General features: G+C 42.7%; 1 protein-coding gene across 2 annotated transcripts; it reads right to left on the bottom strand.

Annotated features, from left to right (window-relative positions):
• vhll (von Hippel-Lindau tumor suppressor like) lies at positions 1-6,481 on the bottom strand. Of its 2 annotated transcripts, none has more exons than XM_048549327.1 (3): positions 6,188-6,481; positions 3,557-3,691; positions 1-497 (listed from the first exon to the last, which is right to left on the bottom strand). In XM_048549327.1, the coding sequence occupies exons 1-3, from the start codon at positions 6,372-6,374 to the stop codon at positions 334-336; spliced, it is 486 nt and encodes a 161-aa protein (XP_048405284.1). In that variant the 5' UTR covers positions 6,375-6,481; the 3' UTR covers positions 1-333. The 2 variants fall into 2 exon arrangements, with proteins under 2 accessions (XP_048405284.1, XP_048405285.1); XM_048549328.1 differs by having other exon boundaries at positions 3,557-3,664.
• Positions 6,482-18,001: the final 11,520 nt, after the last annotated feature.

Genomic DNA, 18,001 nt, shown 5'->3' with positions numbered 1-18,001 from the left:
TTTTCAAATATTAAATTTATTTAACAAACAGTCTGAAATTTTAAAGCTCTAGTGACAGGATGTTACTCATAATTTCAGGTGGTTAATAAAGGGAAGATATACATTTATAAAATGCCCCTCATGATCAGCCAATATTTCAAAGACTTTTACAGCCGTTGAAGTAGTTTTTAAAGTGTAGTCCTTGTTGTAGCTTGAAGCATAGTAAGTTTACATTAACGAAGGAGTATTGGTTAGAATAACCATAGATTTACTTGAAATGCTAAAACAAGATACAGCTGGCAAAATGAAAATACTAATTACTAATAAATATCATGAGCTACTATGTTCAAATTATTAATTGTTTCTGTAGACCTTGCTTAAGTTTTCAATTGCTCTTAGCAGATCTGGAGAATTTTTGAGATCAGTATGCAGCGACTTTGGTAGTTCCAACTTTGTGTAATCGTCCGATTTCATGTGTTTACGAATACGTTGCAAGCAGCAGTTCTTCAATGAATATACTGAGAAAGAATAAATTTATTATACACTAGAATTAGGATATTCAATTTTGAATATTATAAAGATTCAGGCTGTCAAACTATTTATCATTAAGCAATGGTGCAAACTTAAGAACCTGGGTCTTGAAATTATTGTAAGAGTAACAATTAAATGAACTGCAGCTAAGTAACAGTTTTGCCAGATTACAAACAGACATGATTCTGTTAAGGATAAATATGCTAATGTTTTATGTTCATGTTTGATCACAGTTTTGTGATGCATTTGTTAATCTCAGCCAAATATTAGGGAGTTGCTATATTTAGCCTCAAAGTCCGACAGGGGAGAGGAAATAATTTTATTAATGTTAAATCAATGTAATTTAAGTTTTGTTTCATGCTATTTGCTGGTCCCCAAACTTCAGTAATTAGCAGTTTTTTTTTTAAATTAGAGAGTGAAAGAAATATTTTCTTTCTCTGAATGGATTTTTTTCCATATCCTGTCATTTTATGCAGTATCTCAAGCGTTTTTTTCATCGATGTTTCACTGAAGATTTTGCAACGAAACTGGAAACAATCCCATGGAAATTCTACCCCCAACTTAACAATGTTTGAGCAAAAGATATGAAGATTGTTTTGAAATTGAATCTGCTAATAAAGTGTTTATGATGTATATGACTTTTCTGCAGAACTGTTCTGAAGAAGATTCATGTTAAATTCATATCTCTCTCCACAGATGATGCCAGATCTGCTGAGGTTCTCTAGCATTTTCAGTGTTTGTTTCTGATTTCCAGTAAATGCAATATTTTGCTTTTAGAAAGAAGTAATCAAATAGGTTTTGATCAAGCGACTGGGAGAAGACAGAGAGGTTGAGAAGGTGGGAAGAAGAAGAAAAGAGAAGGTCTGTGAAAGAGAAGGCCAGCATAGATTAATTCACAGTAAGTTTAGTGGAACCACGTAAGTACAATGGAACAAGAAACAAAATATGTGTATAGATGAGGTGTGAATAGCATAAAGGCAGATTTTTGAATGCAAAGTGAAGGGAGTAATAAGGAATTACAAAGAAAAAGCAAAACATATTGATTTAAGTCTATAAAGTAGCCAGTCGAAAGGTGAGATGCTGCTTCTCGAGTTAAGTTAAGCTTCATCGAACATTGTAACTGGCCACATTGAGAACTGAATTGATAAGAAAAGGATGCTCCTGCTTATGTGCGTTAACTGGGTGGAAGGTTTGCCATGGAGGGGTCACCCAGTCTGCATCTGGTCTCTCCAGTGTGACTACATTGTGAACAGTGAATACAGTATAATAAAGTGAATGAAGTTCAAATCAATCATTGTTTCACTTGAAATGCTTGGTGCCTTGTGTGGTGAGATGGTCAGAGGTTAAAAAGAGCTGAGGTCTTACACCTCCTGTGGTTACTTTGAATACTGCTGTAGGAATAGGATAGATTTTTGGAATAATAGAGGAGTGAACCTGGTTGACATGGAAGGAATGACCCCTTAGTGATGCTAAAAAGGGTGATGTGTTTGGGAAGTTGTGTTTTGCTAGACGTGGTAGAAACAGCATTGGGAGACTTGTTGAATGTGGTGTTTAATGAGATGACAGGTATGAGGACAAGGGCAGCCTTAAAGTTCTGTGAGGGAGAAGGAATGAAATGCATGAAAAAGGATTGATATGATGGAGATGTTTGTCAAATGCAGTGGGAGCACGTGATAGTCAACTGAGGAATATGGTACTGTCTGAACAGATTAGACGGAAAACCTGGTAGAATAATATTAAACCCTAACAGGGAATGTGATGTATGCAAGTAAAGGCAAGGTAGCTGTGGAAGTCCATGGGCTTATCATGAATACTAGTTGATTAATTATCCACAGATATTGAGACAGAAAAATCAACAAAGGGAAGGAAGAACTGGATATAGACCATGGAAGGTAAGAGAAGACAGAAATTAGAAGTCAAGTCTATTACATTTTCCAGTTAAGCACAAAAGTAGGAAGCAGAATCTAGGCACTCATCAGTATACCAAAATTAAATCACAGGGAGAGGGTCTGAGCAGGACTGGAACAAAACATGTTTCCTTTATCCCACAGAAAAAGTTGGGCATAGCTAGGATGTGTGCAACTGTCTTAATAACTTTGAAGGAAGTGAGGGGAGTTGAAGGAGATGTTGTTTAATGTGAGAATATGTTTTGCAAGACAAAGGAGGAAGTCTGTTCATCATCACAGAATCCCTACAGTGTGGAAACAGGCCCTTCGGCCCAACAAGTTCACACCAACTCTCACAACATCCCACCCAAACCCATCCCCCCTTAACCCACCTAACCTACACATCCCTGGACACTACGGGCAATTTGGCATGGCCAATCCACCTAGCCTGCACATCTTTGGGCTGTGGAAGGAAACTGGAGCACTTGGAGGAAACCCATGCTTATACGGGGAGAATGGGCAAACTCCATACAGACAGTCGCCCAAGGGTGGAATCAAACCCGGGTCCATGGCGCTGAGAGGCAGCAGTGCTAACCACTGAGCCACCGTGCTGCCCTCAGTCCTGGATGGAGACTTTTTGAGTCTCTAACTGCAAGTTGAGGGAGAAGTGGAGAACTTACAGACCATCTGGTGGAGGACGGAGGTGTATAGCAATTGGATGTCAATGATGAAAAGGAGACAGTTAAGCCAGGAAACTGTTGAAGTAATGAGAACATTGAAATACCATGGATATAGGCAGGGGAAAGGTGGACAAGAAGAGAAAAACAGAAAAATCAAGATAGGAAGAATTTGGTTCTGTGGGACTAAGAACAGACTGAAAAAACGTATTAGAGTCTGAAATTTTGTCACCTAAATGGTGAAATTACCCAGTTAGTTAAAGAAAACTTCTCTCACTCTTCCATGATAATTAATTGGCTAGAGAAATATTTCAAAATAATTGCTAGAAAAAATTAATGAGTAAATAAATGATAACATTTTGACCATCAACGTATTCAGATAACTGTGGTTGATTGTGGACCTAAGAAATAATGGCTGATCGACTGCCAGCTTGTGACAGTTGCAGGTTCAGCTAAAAATGAAGCTGTTTGTGCTGAATTTACCTGGAATGGTGACATCAACAGGAATGTAAGTCGGACCATCTTCATCATATTGTTTGGATGTTGGAAAATATATCTCATCATTCTTTATCAGCAATTTGTCTCCAGTATCTGCATCACGAAAAACCCAAGGATGAGCTGAAAATAGTAAAAGGAGCTTGAAATTGAGTGATGGACCATTTTGTCAGTACCTGAAGTCTATGAGACCTGCTTCTGCCGTTATTTTATTTACGGTAAAATCATGACGAGTGAAATCACAGGAAGACCACCCCTAAATCTGTTAAACACAGCGCTAAGATGGTCAAGGAGGCCACAATGTAATCCAGTTTTGTCCCAAAACATAGTCTATTTCAATAAAATTTGAAAACACACAGGAATCGTAAATATAGAAAATATCTTTACTTTTCAATTAGTTCACAACTGACAATGACCTCTCCCTATACATTAAAAGACATTGAAACCGTTTGGGAGTTCATTCCAGAAAAACCCAATAATACTTTCCAACTTAACATGCAGTCTTTGGCCAGGTGCATTACAATCCAACTTATCAGCACAGTCAAACATCTTTTCTGTGTTTTCTTGCTGCAGTGACAAAAGAGCTGTGGAAATAGTTGGGTGGGTAGATTCATTGGACTTAGGTCATCAGTCCGCAGTTGAAAAACATACTGCAGCTATCATCGTTTCATCAGCTCGTTCTGTCGTGTAACATACAGTGTCCTGCACATTGGAGTCAGCTTTCCTGGTTGTCTCTGCTGGAATTTCCACACCAGTCCCCTGAAGGTGAGCAAAAAGAACCTTGTCATGGATATGGGTGCCCTTACTGCTCCTCTTCATTTTCAACATTTTGCAAAGTCATACCCTGTTTGAACCTAGAATGGGGGGAGTAGATAGTGATTGTGAATTTCGTCACCATCTTGCACACTTCCTCAACAAGAACACATCCTCGAAAACAGTTGGCTTTCTGCTGGCCGGACTAGTTGACAACTTTGACACAGTTGGAATTTTGGGTCATCCAATTGGTTCATGTAATTCTACCGTACATCAGTTTTAAGTACACAGTAACTCTGCTCCAGAGGTAATATTACAATGCTACCAAGGCTACTGATGCTGAGCAACTCACCTCCCTTATACCGTAACACAACAGAAAAACTGCAGGACACTTCTTGGCAACTGAACCATCTCTATTGATGGTATAGTAGAGGTTTGTACTGATAAGGCCACAAACATAAAATTATTGGCACAGGCTATAATTTTTGCTCAAGTTACTCAGACCTGCATCCAATGATGCACATAAAAATGAAAACAGTGCCAAATCAGTTGATGAACTTTACTCTATTAGATGCATTCAAGATAATGCTGTTTCATTGTTTAAACTTGGCCACATCAAAATTTATCACCATTTTAGCAATCTTGCGATTTATACACTCTTTCACGGGAATCAAATTAGTGGCTTTTGATTTCTTTCAATTCAATTCATTAAAAAAAAGTTTCCATTCAAAGCATAAAGATGCTGGCTTATCAGTTTTGGCAGGAGGACCATTTGTAACATTACAGTGAAGTAACAGAAAAAAGTACAAACAATGGGCACAATGTTCTGGGCTTTTGAAAAGCAGAAGGGGAACGCCCAAGATTTTAAGAAGCATTTAGATCGATACTTGAAATGTCATAACATACAAGTCTATGGATCAGATGCCCGGAAATAGGACTACAATAGATGTTGGAGGACTGGTACAGACACAATGAGCTGAAGGACCTATTCCCGTGTTGCAAAAACTCTGAGTTCATCCTGTATTATATGTTCAAACAATCATTTGACCAGTTGGCTGGTTTAGGATGGCAAGTGATGCCAACAGCATGGGTTCCATCGCTACATTGTCTAAGGCTAACATGCAAGATGTTCCTTCTCAACCTCACCCCTTCCCTGCTTGGTGACCTTCAGGTTAAACCACCACCAGTCATCTCTCTCTGAGGAGAGAACAGCCCTATGGTCTGTAAGACCATGGTGACATAACCTTTATACATTACCTTCACCTTTATACAGCAATGTGTATCAAGCACCATCACTCCCTCCCCTCCCTTCCCCAAAACCCCCACCCCTACCTGAATCATAAGTATGCCATTGGATTATTTATTAGCTTCCAAACTTGGTCATTCCTTAGCCATGATTTTTTCCCATTGTTTGTCCACATGATGCTGCCCAGTTAATTTAACATTTTCAAAGGATAGTCTTACGCCTGCCATTTTTCTGAATATTTACAGCAATCAAGGCAAGAAAAAAATACCCAATTAAGCGACAGCATACTGTTTTTAAAAAAAAGTGTACTGTATCCATTACAGAATTGGTTCAAAAATACACTTTGAACATTAGACATTTTTAGATCAGATACTCAATACATTTATTTCACTCTTTAGTCCTAGGTAGTGTTCATCGAGATATAGTCCTGAAGTACAACGCAGGGCCCCTTTGAAAGTAAACACTGTGCAGATTCAGCTTTGCGGGAAGCAGTACAAGGCTTATCCAATTTCCTGCAGAAAAATGTGGCTCAGTTTCAAAGAGAGAGAGGGTCGATTATCCGAGCGAGCTACATCTTAAAGCTATATCCGATTCTGCATTGTTCATTCTCAGCTACTTACTCCGGTACGTGCGCATATGCAGGACTCCTCCAGGAGGAATATCAGCATAGCTCTGAGGAATTCCATCAAAGTTAATCCACCAAGGTCTTGCATTCCGCAGGGTCCGATTGACAAATTTCACAAAAGTGGCTTCGTCTGAGCGCAGAGACCTAAGCGCACTCACTGGCTGTTCGCCTGTGTGAGCCATAACATCTTCGTGACTAAACTAGGCCAGTGCCGTCTCTCATCGAACGCTTTCACTTCGATTTGGAACCATTGCTACAAACCCGGAAGTGCCAACTTAAAAGCCAGACAGCTGCAATTATCCTTAAAGATAGAGTAAAATCGAGGAGGTGGCATGTGTAAACAGGAATGGAGCTAGGGAGAGCTTGAATTTAAACACTTCCAGGTGTAAAACAAACATAGATTCAAATCAAAGATAACAAAGTGTGGAGCTGGATGAACACAGCAGGCTCCTGAGATGCTGCTTGGCCTGCTGTGTTCATCCAGCTCCACACTTCGTTATCTTGGATTCTCCAGCATCTGCAGTTCCCATTATCATAGATTCAGATTAGTCGCCTGGATAAACATGCAACCAAGAAACAGACAGTCTGTGCTCAAACCACAAGGCACAGGAGCTACAGAGATTAGTCCTCATCTGAATAGTTGAGGTGTGCATTGGGGAAAGCAATACCCACACAAATGGTAAGGGCACTTTTGACTATTGGTACGTCTCCTATATCTGCGCCAGGAAGCCTAGGTTCTCAGCTAAATCCCACCTGCTCCAAAAGTGTGTGATAATGTGTCTGATCAGGTGGAGAGGAAAGTATCTACCTATACAAGCGTAAGTTCCAGAGTGCAGAGGTAAAAAGAATATTCTTGGCTCAACAGGAAAGTTTTATTTGAAACTAAGCCTAACAATTAGTTGGTAGAACATAAATAAATATGAACATATCAGAGAGAACAACCATTATTTAGTGAAGGTTAAGTAAGCTAACCTGATTTTCTTTGGAAGAGGTTACTCAAGTCAGATATGTGTGTCTAACAATGCTTTTTTATGTCAGCTTACAGAAGGGCATTTATTAAGGCTCAGTGCAAGAAATGGTTAGCAAAAATGAAACTGCTTGGAATTGGAGGTTATCCACTAACACGGACAAACATTTAGTTGGTAAGACAGGATACATAGTCAAGAAAGCAGTGGACGAGAGCAGGAAATTTCTAAGGGATATTGATCAATCCAATTAATTCACAAAGCCATGGCAGATGTAAGAACGATGTTTTCCATTTATGAATCTAAAAAACGTGAGATCAGAGCATTTTGTAAGTGGTGGGAAGCAACAATCTTTGGAGGAGAAGAGAGATTTTGGGGTCTAAAAAATTACTAAAAGCTGTTAATCTGGTGCAAAATTAGTTGAAAGTCCTATTAGAAACATAGAGCTGGGTTTTTTTTTGGCTTAAGTGTAAGTTGCGTCAAGCTTTATCGAGCGTTTTTCACCAAAAGGCTTAGTGAAATTTCTCACCATATCTTACCAAACTCACCTTGTTAATTACCTATACCCTCATGTCTGATTCCAGCCCCATCTTATCACAATGTTCCTCGAACAACTTGCTGCTCACTGGCTATCCACCAAATGGCTAGCACCCCTTAGCCCTCACCATCTGTGAAAGGCTGCTGTGCATGCAGACAAGCATTGGCAATCTGGCATGCCCCTCATTGGCAATATTATGCCTCAGCGATCACAAAGCCACACTGTTCAGGCTACACAGACACCCTGGCTGAAACTCTCTCGCACATATAACTGTACTGTCATACTGTAGTCACTGTTTAACCAGCAGGCCATAGAGTCCACATATCCCTAGCTACAATCTGTCTAAACACCCTCCCTAGGTCACTGCAGCTACTCCGTCCCCATTGCTCATTGGAGACCAGCATTTCATCATTAACGAAGGCTTGCTGGACATGAGACATTACCTCTGTTTTTCTCTCCATGGATTCTCCCAAACTTGCTGACTTTCTCCAGCAATTTCAGTTTTTGTTTCAGATTTCCTGTTTCCGCAATTCTTTGTTTTATTGTTAGATTTTTGTTAGGTAAGGATATTAAGGTCGAGGAATTAAATTGGATTCATGGAATTGAAATTGAAATAAATTGTATAGTGTTACACTCTGAATGGCCTGTTCCAGTCCCATGCACAGCCTCACTCTCAGACAGTCTAGAGTTAGACCCTGCTAGGAATACGACCCTGACTTCTTTCAAGGCACCTCATTATAGAGGAGGACATTAAGATGACTGGTATGCAGGGCATCTCCTCAATTCTTACTGCAAGAGACAATAGAACATATTTGATTACAGAAGTCTTCCTGTGCAACCCAGCTCGTTTTCAACACAAGTGCCTCCAGTCTCAAGTAAAAGAACATGCCCTTAATCCCAAATGAGAAAAAAACAGACATTGTCATCCACAAGTTAGCTGGTTACATCCCATTCTTCCTTAAAAAAGATCTGGGAGAGCAAAATTGCTGAGGACGAAAGTAAACTGGCAATTTCAAACTAATCTGACATTGATATAGAGGATTCTAATCACATGTCATCTGTATTTTCATTAAGTAGAAGGTATTTTATTCCGGAAGCTTGCAGTCAATTTTACCTTCTATACAGAGCACTTTGGGATTGACTAAAATCTAGAAGCTGCTGTCTGGCCACCATATAAAATGTATTGAATCCTCCTGCTGTTCTAAAGCTCCTTTCAGTGATCTGATGAGTACCTACCTGGATGGCAGACAGAGTGGTATGACACAGGTCCTATTTGATTAGGTGAAACATATAGTCATATAAAAGCCAAGTGGAGTGGTAACTTTATTTGCTGCCAGACAGAGCAGGCAGCAGCATGCTAGTCAGAATTTAATAACTTCTGAATTAACTTGTAGCAAATCATTACTGCTGCTAACCTCAGCTCCTTCATTCTTAATAGATACAATGTTTTCTTAGAATTATTCCTGTTTTACTACCAAACCCGTCAAAGATTAAGTCTGAGTTTCTAAGAATCCATGCTTCTTCTAAATTGCCAGTAATTGATTTACTTTGAATCTATCTGCAGATATTCTTATAACTCAAAACATGTAACATTTTGCAGCTTTCTGATGTATCATATATTAAGACTGTGTTCATGTGTATCTAATCACTTGGAAGCCCTAATCTTTCTACTTTTTACAATGTTTTCAGTGTAAATTATTTATGCTAGTATGAGATGATGCCAGTAGGAAGTACATTTCTTATACTTCATTTTGATTTACCCTGAATGCAAAGTGAGCACTGATTGTGTGTTAAGGACCACAAAATCTATTAGAATGAGGTGCTAATAACACTGGCATAGGTAGTCAGAAAGGCCCAAATCTGAATGAATTGGCACTACAGCCATAACAGAATGGAAACCTACACAATCTGGAGGCTCGGTGAGTACAAATTCAATTCTCATGCTAAAGGAATAGTGAAAAAAATTGAACAAATTCGAGGTCAAGCTGTTTCTCAACATGCTTGCAGTTTCCTGTTGCTTATCACTATGATTTCACGATGCCTTGATTTCATCGATATAAATTATGTCTTGGGGGCAAGGTTTGTTCTTGGGCTAACAGGAAGTGAGCATTTAGAGGGAAGCTATTTTTTAAGAATGTCTGAAGGAACAAGTTATTAGTGCCTACTTTTATCCACCTCAAAACCACACATCTGGGTAGAAATACATCTTCAGGGATTACCAGAGAAAGGGAGCTTTGAAAGATCCTGATTTATTAGGGAGGCAGTGACAGCGATGTACCACCTCCTTGCATCTGATCTCCAACCAACTTTAACCAGTGGATTAGCATTGCCACTTATTGTCAAAATCACAATATAACTCCTAACCTTGGAAGTCTGAGGGTCATTATAACCTAACAAAAAGACATTAGCAACATTAGTCTGCCTGCTGTTCACAGATATTGTGAGTAGAAAATTGATCTTTTCAGTGCCAGCAAAAACAACTTTCAGTTTCCCTGTGATGGCTAGAAGCGGAATATTTGCAAGCAAAAAATAGCGAAGAATGCCTACTTAGAGTCCAGAGTGCACCAAAAACAAATATTTGAAAGAATGACAGAAACACGGAGAGCAGTCAGAGGACACAAAGAAAGAAAGCCCAGTAAGAATGAACAAATCTTTCAGAATAAGTTAGTTAAAAATGATCATGTTTGGAAAAAGCATGAGAACTTTGACAGGAAGCTGTTGTCCAACATTCTATGCTTAAGAGCTGTGGTTTAAAGAGCAGCTAGTTTGGACTTGGATCAAAAACGCTTAGGTAAAAGACATTCTGTCCCAAATCCTCCAGAACATCAAAGATGAGACATTAAAAGGTGTGTGTTGGGACGCTAAAGATGTCCTGGCATTTGATATATATAAGTATTGTGTGAGAAGTTTAAACAGGCTGATTCCTTACTGCCTGAGACGCTCCAAGAAAATCTCTGACCTTGAACTCACGATGGGGTTTCGGGCAAGATACACAGGACTTGGCTGCGTACGATCCAGGAAATGGTTGTAATACTGTATCCAATTTTGGGCCCCACACCTCAGGAAGGACATACGAGCCCTGAAGCGAGACAAGTGGAGATTCTCACGGATGATCCCTGGAATGGTAGGTTTAACGTATGATGAACAGCTAAGGATCCTGGGATTGTACTCAGTAGAGTTTAGAAGGTTGAGGGGAGGTCTAATAGAAACTTACAAGATGATGTATGGTTTAGAAGGGGTGGATGCTAGGAAGTTGTTTCCGTTAGGCGGGGAGACTAGGACCCATGGGCACAGCCTTAAAATTAGAGGGGGTAGATTTAAAACTGAAATGAGATGACATTTCTTCAGCCTGAGAGTGATGGGCTTGTGGAATTTATTGCCACGGAGTGCAGTGGAGGCCGGGACGTTGGATGCCTTCAAGGCAGAGATCAACAAATTCTTGATCTCAGAAGGAATCAAGGGCTACGGGGAGAGTGTAGGGAAGTGGTGTTGAAATGCCCATCAGCCATGATTTAAATGGCGGAGTGGACTTGATGGGCCGAATGGCCTTACTTCCACTCCTATGTCTTATGGTCTTATGGTCTATGGTCTTATGGTAATGTAAATCAACATTACAATTGCCCCTACTTCCCACACCAATCACCTCCACAGCCAGCGAAACTTGGTAACAGACAACAGCCCCACTCCACCCCCACAACTATCTGACAATGCCTGTGGACATCCACCTTCTCCCAATCCACATGATTGCCTCCCTCAATCCGACCCAACTACAGTCTAACACCAACCCTGCAACTACCCCCAGATCACCTGACAAGCCCCTGCGCCCCCATCCTCAGAAACCTCCTAACTAGACCAGACTACCTTCAATCAATCCCAATCCCCAAACCACCTGATTGCTTCCAACCGTATGACCGCCCTGCATAAATACCCAGCTACCCTCAGACACCTTTCCCCAACCCAACTAGCCCATACCATCTAACTACCTCCCAACCAGCTGACTAACTGACTCTGGATGTAAGTTTGCTCGCTGAGCTGTAAGGTTCATTTTCAGATGTTTCGTCACCGTTCTAGGTAACATCATCAGTCAGCCTCCGGTGAAGTGCTGGTGTTATGACCCGCTTTCTATTTATGTGTTTAGGTTTCCTTGGATTGGTGATGTCATTTCCTGTTCTTTTTCTCAGAGGGTGGTAGATGGGCTCCAAATCAATGTGTTTGTTGATGGAGTTCCGGTTGGAATGCCATGCTTCTAGGAATTCTCCTGCGTGTCTCTGTTTGGCTTGTCCTAGGATGGATGTGTTGTCCCAATCAAAGTGGTGTCCTTCCTTATCTGTATGTAAGGATACGAGTGATAGTGGGTCATGTCGTTTTGTGGCTAGTTGATGTTCATGTATCCTGGTGGCTAGCTTTCTGCCTGTTTGTCCAATGTAGTGTTTGTCACAGTTCTTGCAAGGTATTTTGTAAATGACGTTCGTTTTGCTTGTTGTCTGTCCAGGGTCTTTTAAGTTCATGAGCTGCTGTTTTAGTGTGTTGGTGGGTTTGTGGGCTACCATGATGCCAAGAGGTCCGAGTAGTCTGGCAGTCATTTGATGTAGGGGAGAGTGGTTATGGTTTCTGGGCATGTTTTGTCTGTTTGTTTGGGTTTATTGCTGAGAAATTGGTGGACTGTGTTCATTGGGTACCCATTCTTTTTGAATATGCTGTATAGGTGATTTTCTTCTGCTCTTCGTAGTTCCTCTGTGCTGCAGAGTGTGGTGGCTCGTTGGAATAATGTTCTAATGCAGCTTCGTTTGTGGGTGTTGGGATGGTTGCTCCTGTCGTTCAGTATTTGGTCCGTATGTGTTGTTTTCCTGTAGACGCTGGTTTGAAGTTCCCCATTGACTGTTCGCTCTACTGTGACATCTAGGAATGGCAGTTTGTTGTTATTTTCCTCCTCTTTTGTGAATGTTAAGCCAGTAAGGGTATTATTGATGGTCTTGAAGGTCTCCTCTAATTTGTTTTGTTTAGTGATGACAAAGGCAGTAATGCAGAGACTCAAACAAACAGCTCTGCCAATCATCCAACTCAAACTTTGGGTCCACTACGTGGATGACACCTTTGTCATTGGCAGATGTGCAGGTGAACATCTGCTTGATGTCGAGAGTCATCTTGGGGCCTGGGATGGGGGTGAGGGAGGAGGTGTGGGGGCAAGTGTAGCACTTCCTGCGGCTGCAGGGAAAAGTGCCGGGTGTGGTGGGGCTGGAGGGGAGTGTGGACCGAACAAGGGAATCACGGAGAGAATAGTCCCTCCAGAAAGCAAATAAGAGTAGGGAGGGAAAATGTCTTTGGTGGTGGGGTCGGATTGCAGATGGCGGAAGTGTCGGAAGATGATGCGTTGGATCCGGACGCTGGTGGGGTGGTACGTGAGGACAAGGGGGATTCTGTTCTGGTTGTTATTGCGGGGATGGGGTGTGAGGGATGAGTTGCAGGAAATGCGGGAGACATGGTCGAGGGCGTCCCCGACAACTGAGGGGGGGAGGTTGCGGTCTTTGGAAAATGAGGACATCTGAGATATATAGGAGTGGAATGCCTCAGCCTGGGAGCAGATGCGGCAGAGGCGAAGGAATTGGGAATAGGGAATGGCATTTTTGCAGGAAGGTGGATGGGAGGAGGTGTATTGTAGGTAGCTGTGGGTGTCGGTGGGCTTGAAATGGATATCGGTTTCTAGGTGGTTGTCGGAGATGGAGACAGACAGGTCCAGGAAGGAGACAGAGGTATTAGAGATGGTCCAGGTGAACTTAAGGTTGGGGTGAAAGGTGTTGGTGAAGTGGATTCACTATTTGAGCTCCACGTGGGAGCATGAGGCAGCGCTGATACAGTCATCAATATAACTGAGGAAGAGGTGGGGTTTAGGGCCAGTGTAGCTATGGAAGAAGGACTGTTCCACATATCCTACAAAGAGGCAGGCATGGCTTGGGCCCATGCGGGTACCCATGGCCACCCCCTTTGTCCGTAGTAAGTGGGAGGAATTGAAAGAGAATTTGTTGAGGGTGAGGACGAGTTCGGCTAGGCAGATGAGGGTGTTGGTGGAGGGGGACTGGTCGGGCCTGCGGGACAGGAAGAAGCGGAGGACCTTTAGGACATCTGTATGGGGAATGCAGGTGTATAGGGATTGGATGTCCATGGTAAAGATGAGGTGTTGGGGACCGGGGAATTGGAAGATCTGGAGGAGGTGGAGGGCGTGGGTGGTGTCACGGACATAGGCAGGGAGTTCCTGGACCGTAGGGGAGAAAATGGAGCCCAGATAGGTGGAGATATGTTCGTCTACCGCATCTCAAAACCAGCCCAGCTCGTCCCCGCCTCCCTAACCTGTCTTTCCTCCCACCTATCCCCTCCTCCTACCTCAAGCCCCACCCTCATCTCCTACTTACAAACCTCATCCCACCCCCTTGACCTGTCCTACTCCCCAGACTGACCTATCCCCTCCCCACCTACACTCACCTCCTCTAGCTCCATCCCCGCCTGTTTGACCTGTCTGTCTCCTCTCCACCTATCTTCTCCTTTATGCATCTTCTATCCACCTCCCCTTCCTTCCCTATTTATTTCAGAACTCCCTTCCCCTCCCCCATTTCTGAAGAAAGGTCAAGGCCTGAAACGTCAGCCTTCCTGCTCATCTGATTCTGCTTGGCCCGCTGTGTTCATCCAGCTCTGCACCTTGTGATCTCAATATCCCCAGAATGTTGTCTAGTCTCTGGATTAACAGTCTAGTGATAATACCACGAGACCATTGCCTTCCCCATGACTGACAATTACTCTCCACATGCCCCACTTTGCCACCTGGACTGACTTTTCTTAACAAAGTTAAAAATTTGTTCTTTGGCTCTCCAATACTCAGCTCTGGCAATGACATGACATTTTTATCAAAGTGAAATGTGACTTTCTGTGCCATTTCACCTTGATTTCGTTTGTAACATTTGGCTTATTTCTTTGTTGGAAAACTGGTTTGGGTGCAATGTGACAGTACTCTTTGAACTGGATTACCTGACATTCCTGTAGTACATTTATTCCTCAACTCAGGAATTGCCTTGATTAAGTCTGTGCTGGATTCGTTAAACATCTTTATGATCCTTTTGGATATTTTGACCTCCATCTCAGATTTTCCATATAACAAATAGTGTAGAGATGACATATGATGTTGAATTTCTCACTAAGTTTTGAAGTGGCTGAATTCTTTGTTCATGAACTGAGGGATATTTTAACTCATTACAATTTCTGGATGTTATGACAAGTGATGTATGATTTCAGACATTCTACAGTCTCCAGGGTAGTTATTGAAGTCAGCTGGTCTAATTCACAACAATTAGGATAATAACACCAATACTTATCACAGCAATCTCACTCACCACAGGAATTACACTCAGAACAAACAGGAAGCAGAAGAACATCTAAAAATACATATACATATACTGTTAGGAGGCTTGCACAATTTGAAGCCTATGTATACAATGTACGTGCTGAGACTGATGAAAATGTTACCAGAGACTGACAAAGGTGTTCCCAGCCAGTATGAAGACACTGTTTTGATACGAATGATGCTTTCTGTGTGACTATGCATATCAGATATCTTGAGTAAATTATAATTGAAATGATAGTGTACGCGTTATTTTATGGGAAGGTGGATGTCCAATAGTATTCACATATACTGACTGGCTTGCTGTAGTTGTATGACCTATACTGTGAGCACCTTTATATGCAGTCTGTGGGAACCAGGAGGTTGGTGGGTTGTGCATTTTTGAAAAATGGAAGCCCTCACCCTCTGTGGAATGAACTGACTGCAAATGTATCATTTTGACACATGGTTTTCTCTGAAGCACTTGAATACTCTGATAGTGGGAACTGCTGACGCTGGAGAATCCAAGATAACAAGGTGTGGAGCTGGATGAACACAGCAGGCCAAGCAGCAACAGGGGAGCAGGAAAGCTGACGTTTCGGGTCTAGACCCTTTTTCAGAAACGGGGGAGGGGAAGAGGATTCAGAAATAAATAGGGAGAAAGGAGGAGGCAGATAGAAGATGGATAAAGGAGAAGATAGGTGGAAAGGAGACAGACAAGTCAAAGAGGTGGGTGTAGAGCCAGTAAAGGTGTGTGTAGGTGGGGAGGCACCTTTACTCACCTCTACTGGCTCCAACTCCACCTCCTTGACCTGTCTGTCTCCTCTCCACCTATCTTCTCCTTTATCCATCTGCCTCCCCCTTTCTCCCTATTTATTTCAGATTCCCCTTCCCCTCCCCCATTTCTGAAGAAGGATCCAGACCCAAAATGTCAGCTTTCCTGCTCCTCTGATGCTGCTTGGCCTGCTGTGTTCATCTCGCTCTACACCTTGTTGTCGCTGTATACTCTGATACACCACTTGTACCATAGCACCATCTACAGGTCTCCAACTTGTGTACGCACTTAACGAGATACTGAAGTTCTCCTTAGTTCTAGCCATGTTTTCTCTCTCTTCTTTTGATTGTGACTTATCTCTTGGTATACTTCCATAAATATTTTCAGTTCTTCAGTCTTTAACCAATGTAACCACCCATTCATAGATGCAAGTTCTTTTACGTGTCTACACAGTGAATGTTCACAGGTTGAACTGAGAGGCTTCAAAATTGAACTCAATGTTGCCAAGATAACAAAGTGTGGAGTTGGATGAACACAGCAGGCCAAGCAGCATCTCAGGAGCACAAAAGCTGACGTTTTGGGCCTAGACCCTTCATCAGAGAGGGGGATGGGGTGAGGGTTCCGGAATAAATAGGGAGAGAGGGGGAGGCGGACTGAAGATGGAGAGAAAAGAAGATAGGTGGAGAGGAGAGTATAGGTGGGGAGGTAGGGAGGGGATAGGTCAGTCCAGGGAAGACGGACAGGTCAAGGAGGTGGAATGAGGTTAGTAGGTAGGAAATGGAAGTACGGCTTGAGATGGGAGGAAGGGATGGGTGAGAGGAAGAACAGGTTAGGGAGGCAGAGACAGGCTGGGCTGGTTGTGTGATGCAGTGGGGGGAGGGACGAACTGGGCTGATTGTGTGATGCAGTGGGGGAAGGGGAGATTTTGAAGCTGGTGAAGTCCACATTGATACCATTGGGCTGCAGGGTTCTCAAGCAGAATATGAGTTGCTGTTCCTGCAACCTTCGGGTGGCATCATTGTGGCAGTGCAGGAGGCCCATGATTGACATGTCATCTGAGGAATGGGAGGGGGAGTTAAAATGGTTCGCCACTGGGAGTTGCAGTTGTTTATTGCGAACCAAGTGGAGGTGTTCTGCAAAGCGGTCCCCAAGCCTCCGCTTGGTTTCCCCAGTGTAGAGGAAGCCACGCCAGGTACAGTATACTACACTGGCAGATGTGCAGATGAACCTCTGCTTAATATGGAAAGTCATCTTGGGGCCTGGGATGGGGGTGAGGGAGGAGGTGAGGGGGCAAGTGTAGCACTTCCTGCGGTTGCAGGGGAAGGTGCCGGGTGTGGTGGGGTTGGAGGGCAGTGTGGAGCGAACTAGGGAGTCACGGAGAGAGTGGTCTCTCTGGAAGGCAGATAAGGATGAGGATGGAAAAATGTCTTGGGTGGTGGGGTCGGATTGTAGATGGCGGAAGTGTCAGAGGATGATGCATTGTATCCGGATATTGGTGGGGTGGTGTATGAGAACGAGGGGGGTCCTCTTTGGGCGGTTGTGGTGGGGGCGGGGGTGAGGGATGTGTTGTGGGAAATGCGGAAGACGTGGTCAAGGGCGTTCTCGACCACTGCGGGGGTAAAGTTGCGGTCCTTGAAGAACTTGGACATCTGGGATGTGCGGGAGTGGAATGCCTCATCCTGGGAATCAATGCGGCGGAGGCGGAGGAATTGGGAATAGGGGATGGAATTTTTCAATGTTGCCAAGACTTGTTTTCCTTACACTTTCCAACAAGGACCATAAATCACTAATTAGTAGTTCGCTCCAAAAGATTTTGTTCCCTACAGGTATATAGGCAAACTAAATGTCCAAATTGAATTTAAAATGCGTCTGTGAAATGGAAACAATAATAAGGCTGTAGATTTGCATTTATTTTTAGAAGCAGACCTTTACGCTAATGTAGCACTTTTGTTTTCCTCCTTGCTACCCCTCACTGTCTCAGTCTCTACTTAAAACTTGTTACATCCCTAACTTTTCCCAGTTCTGATGAAAGGCAATCAGCCTGAAATTTTAAGCCTATTTTTCTCTTTCTCTGCAGATGCTGCCTGGATCTGCTGAGCATTTCCACCATTCTCTGTTTTTGAGTCAGGTTTCCAACATCAGCAGTAGCTTGTTTCTGCATGTTA

The sequence above is a fragment of the Stegostoma tigrinum genome, chromosome 18 (assembly GCF_030684315.1).
Source record: "Stegostoma tigrinum isolate sSteTig4 chromosome 18, sSteTig4.hap1, whole genome shotgun sequence".
NCBI classification, from domain to species: Eukaryota; Metazoa; Chordata; class Chondrichthyes; order Orectolobiformes; family Stegostomatidae; genus Stegostoma; species Stegostoma tigrinum.
Note: the sequence above shows the minus strand (reverse complement) of the source record. Positions and strands in the feature narration are given on the sequence as shown.

Excerpts from the sequence above, each read along its gene's own strand:
- vhll (XM_048549327.1), bottom strand. The coding sequence starts at position 6,374 with ATGGCTCACACAGGCGAACAGCCAGTGAGTGCGCTTAGGTCTCTGCGC. Across the intron at positions 3,692-6,187 it reads GCATATGCGCACGTACCGGA|CTCATCCTTGGGTTTTTCGT; the intron begins GTAAGTAGCTGA and ends TACTATTTTCAG. Across the intron at positions 498-3,556 it reads TGTTGATGTCACCATTCCAG|TATATTCATTGAAGAACTGC; the intron begins GTAAATTCAGCA and ends ATTCTTTCTCAG.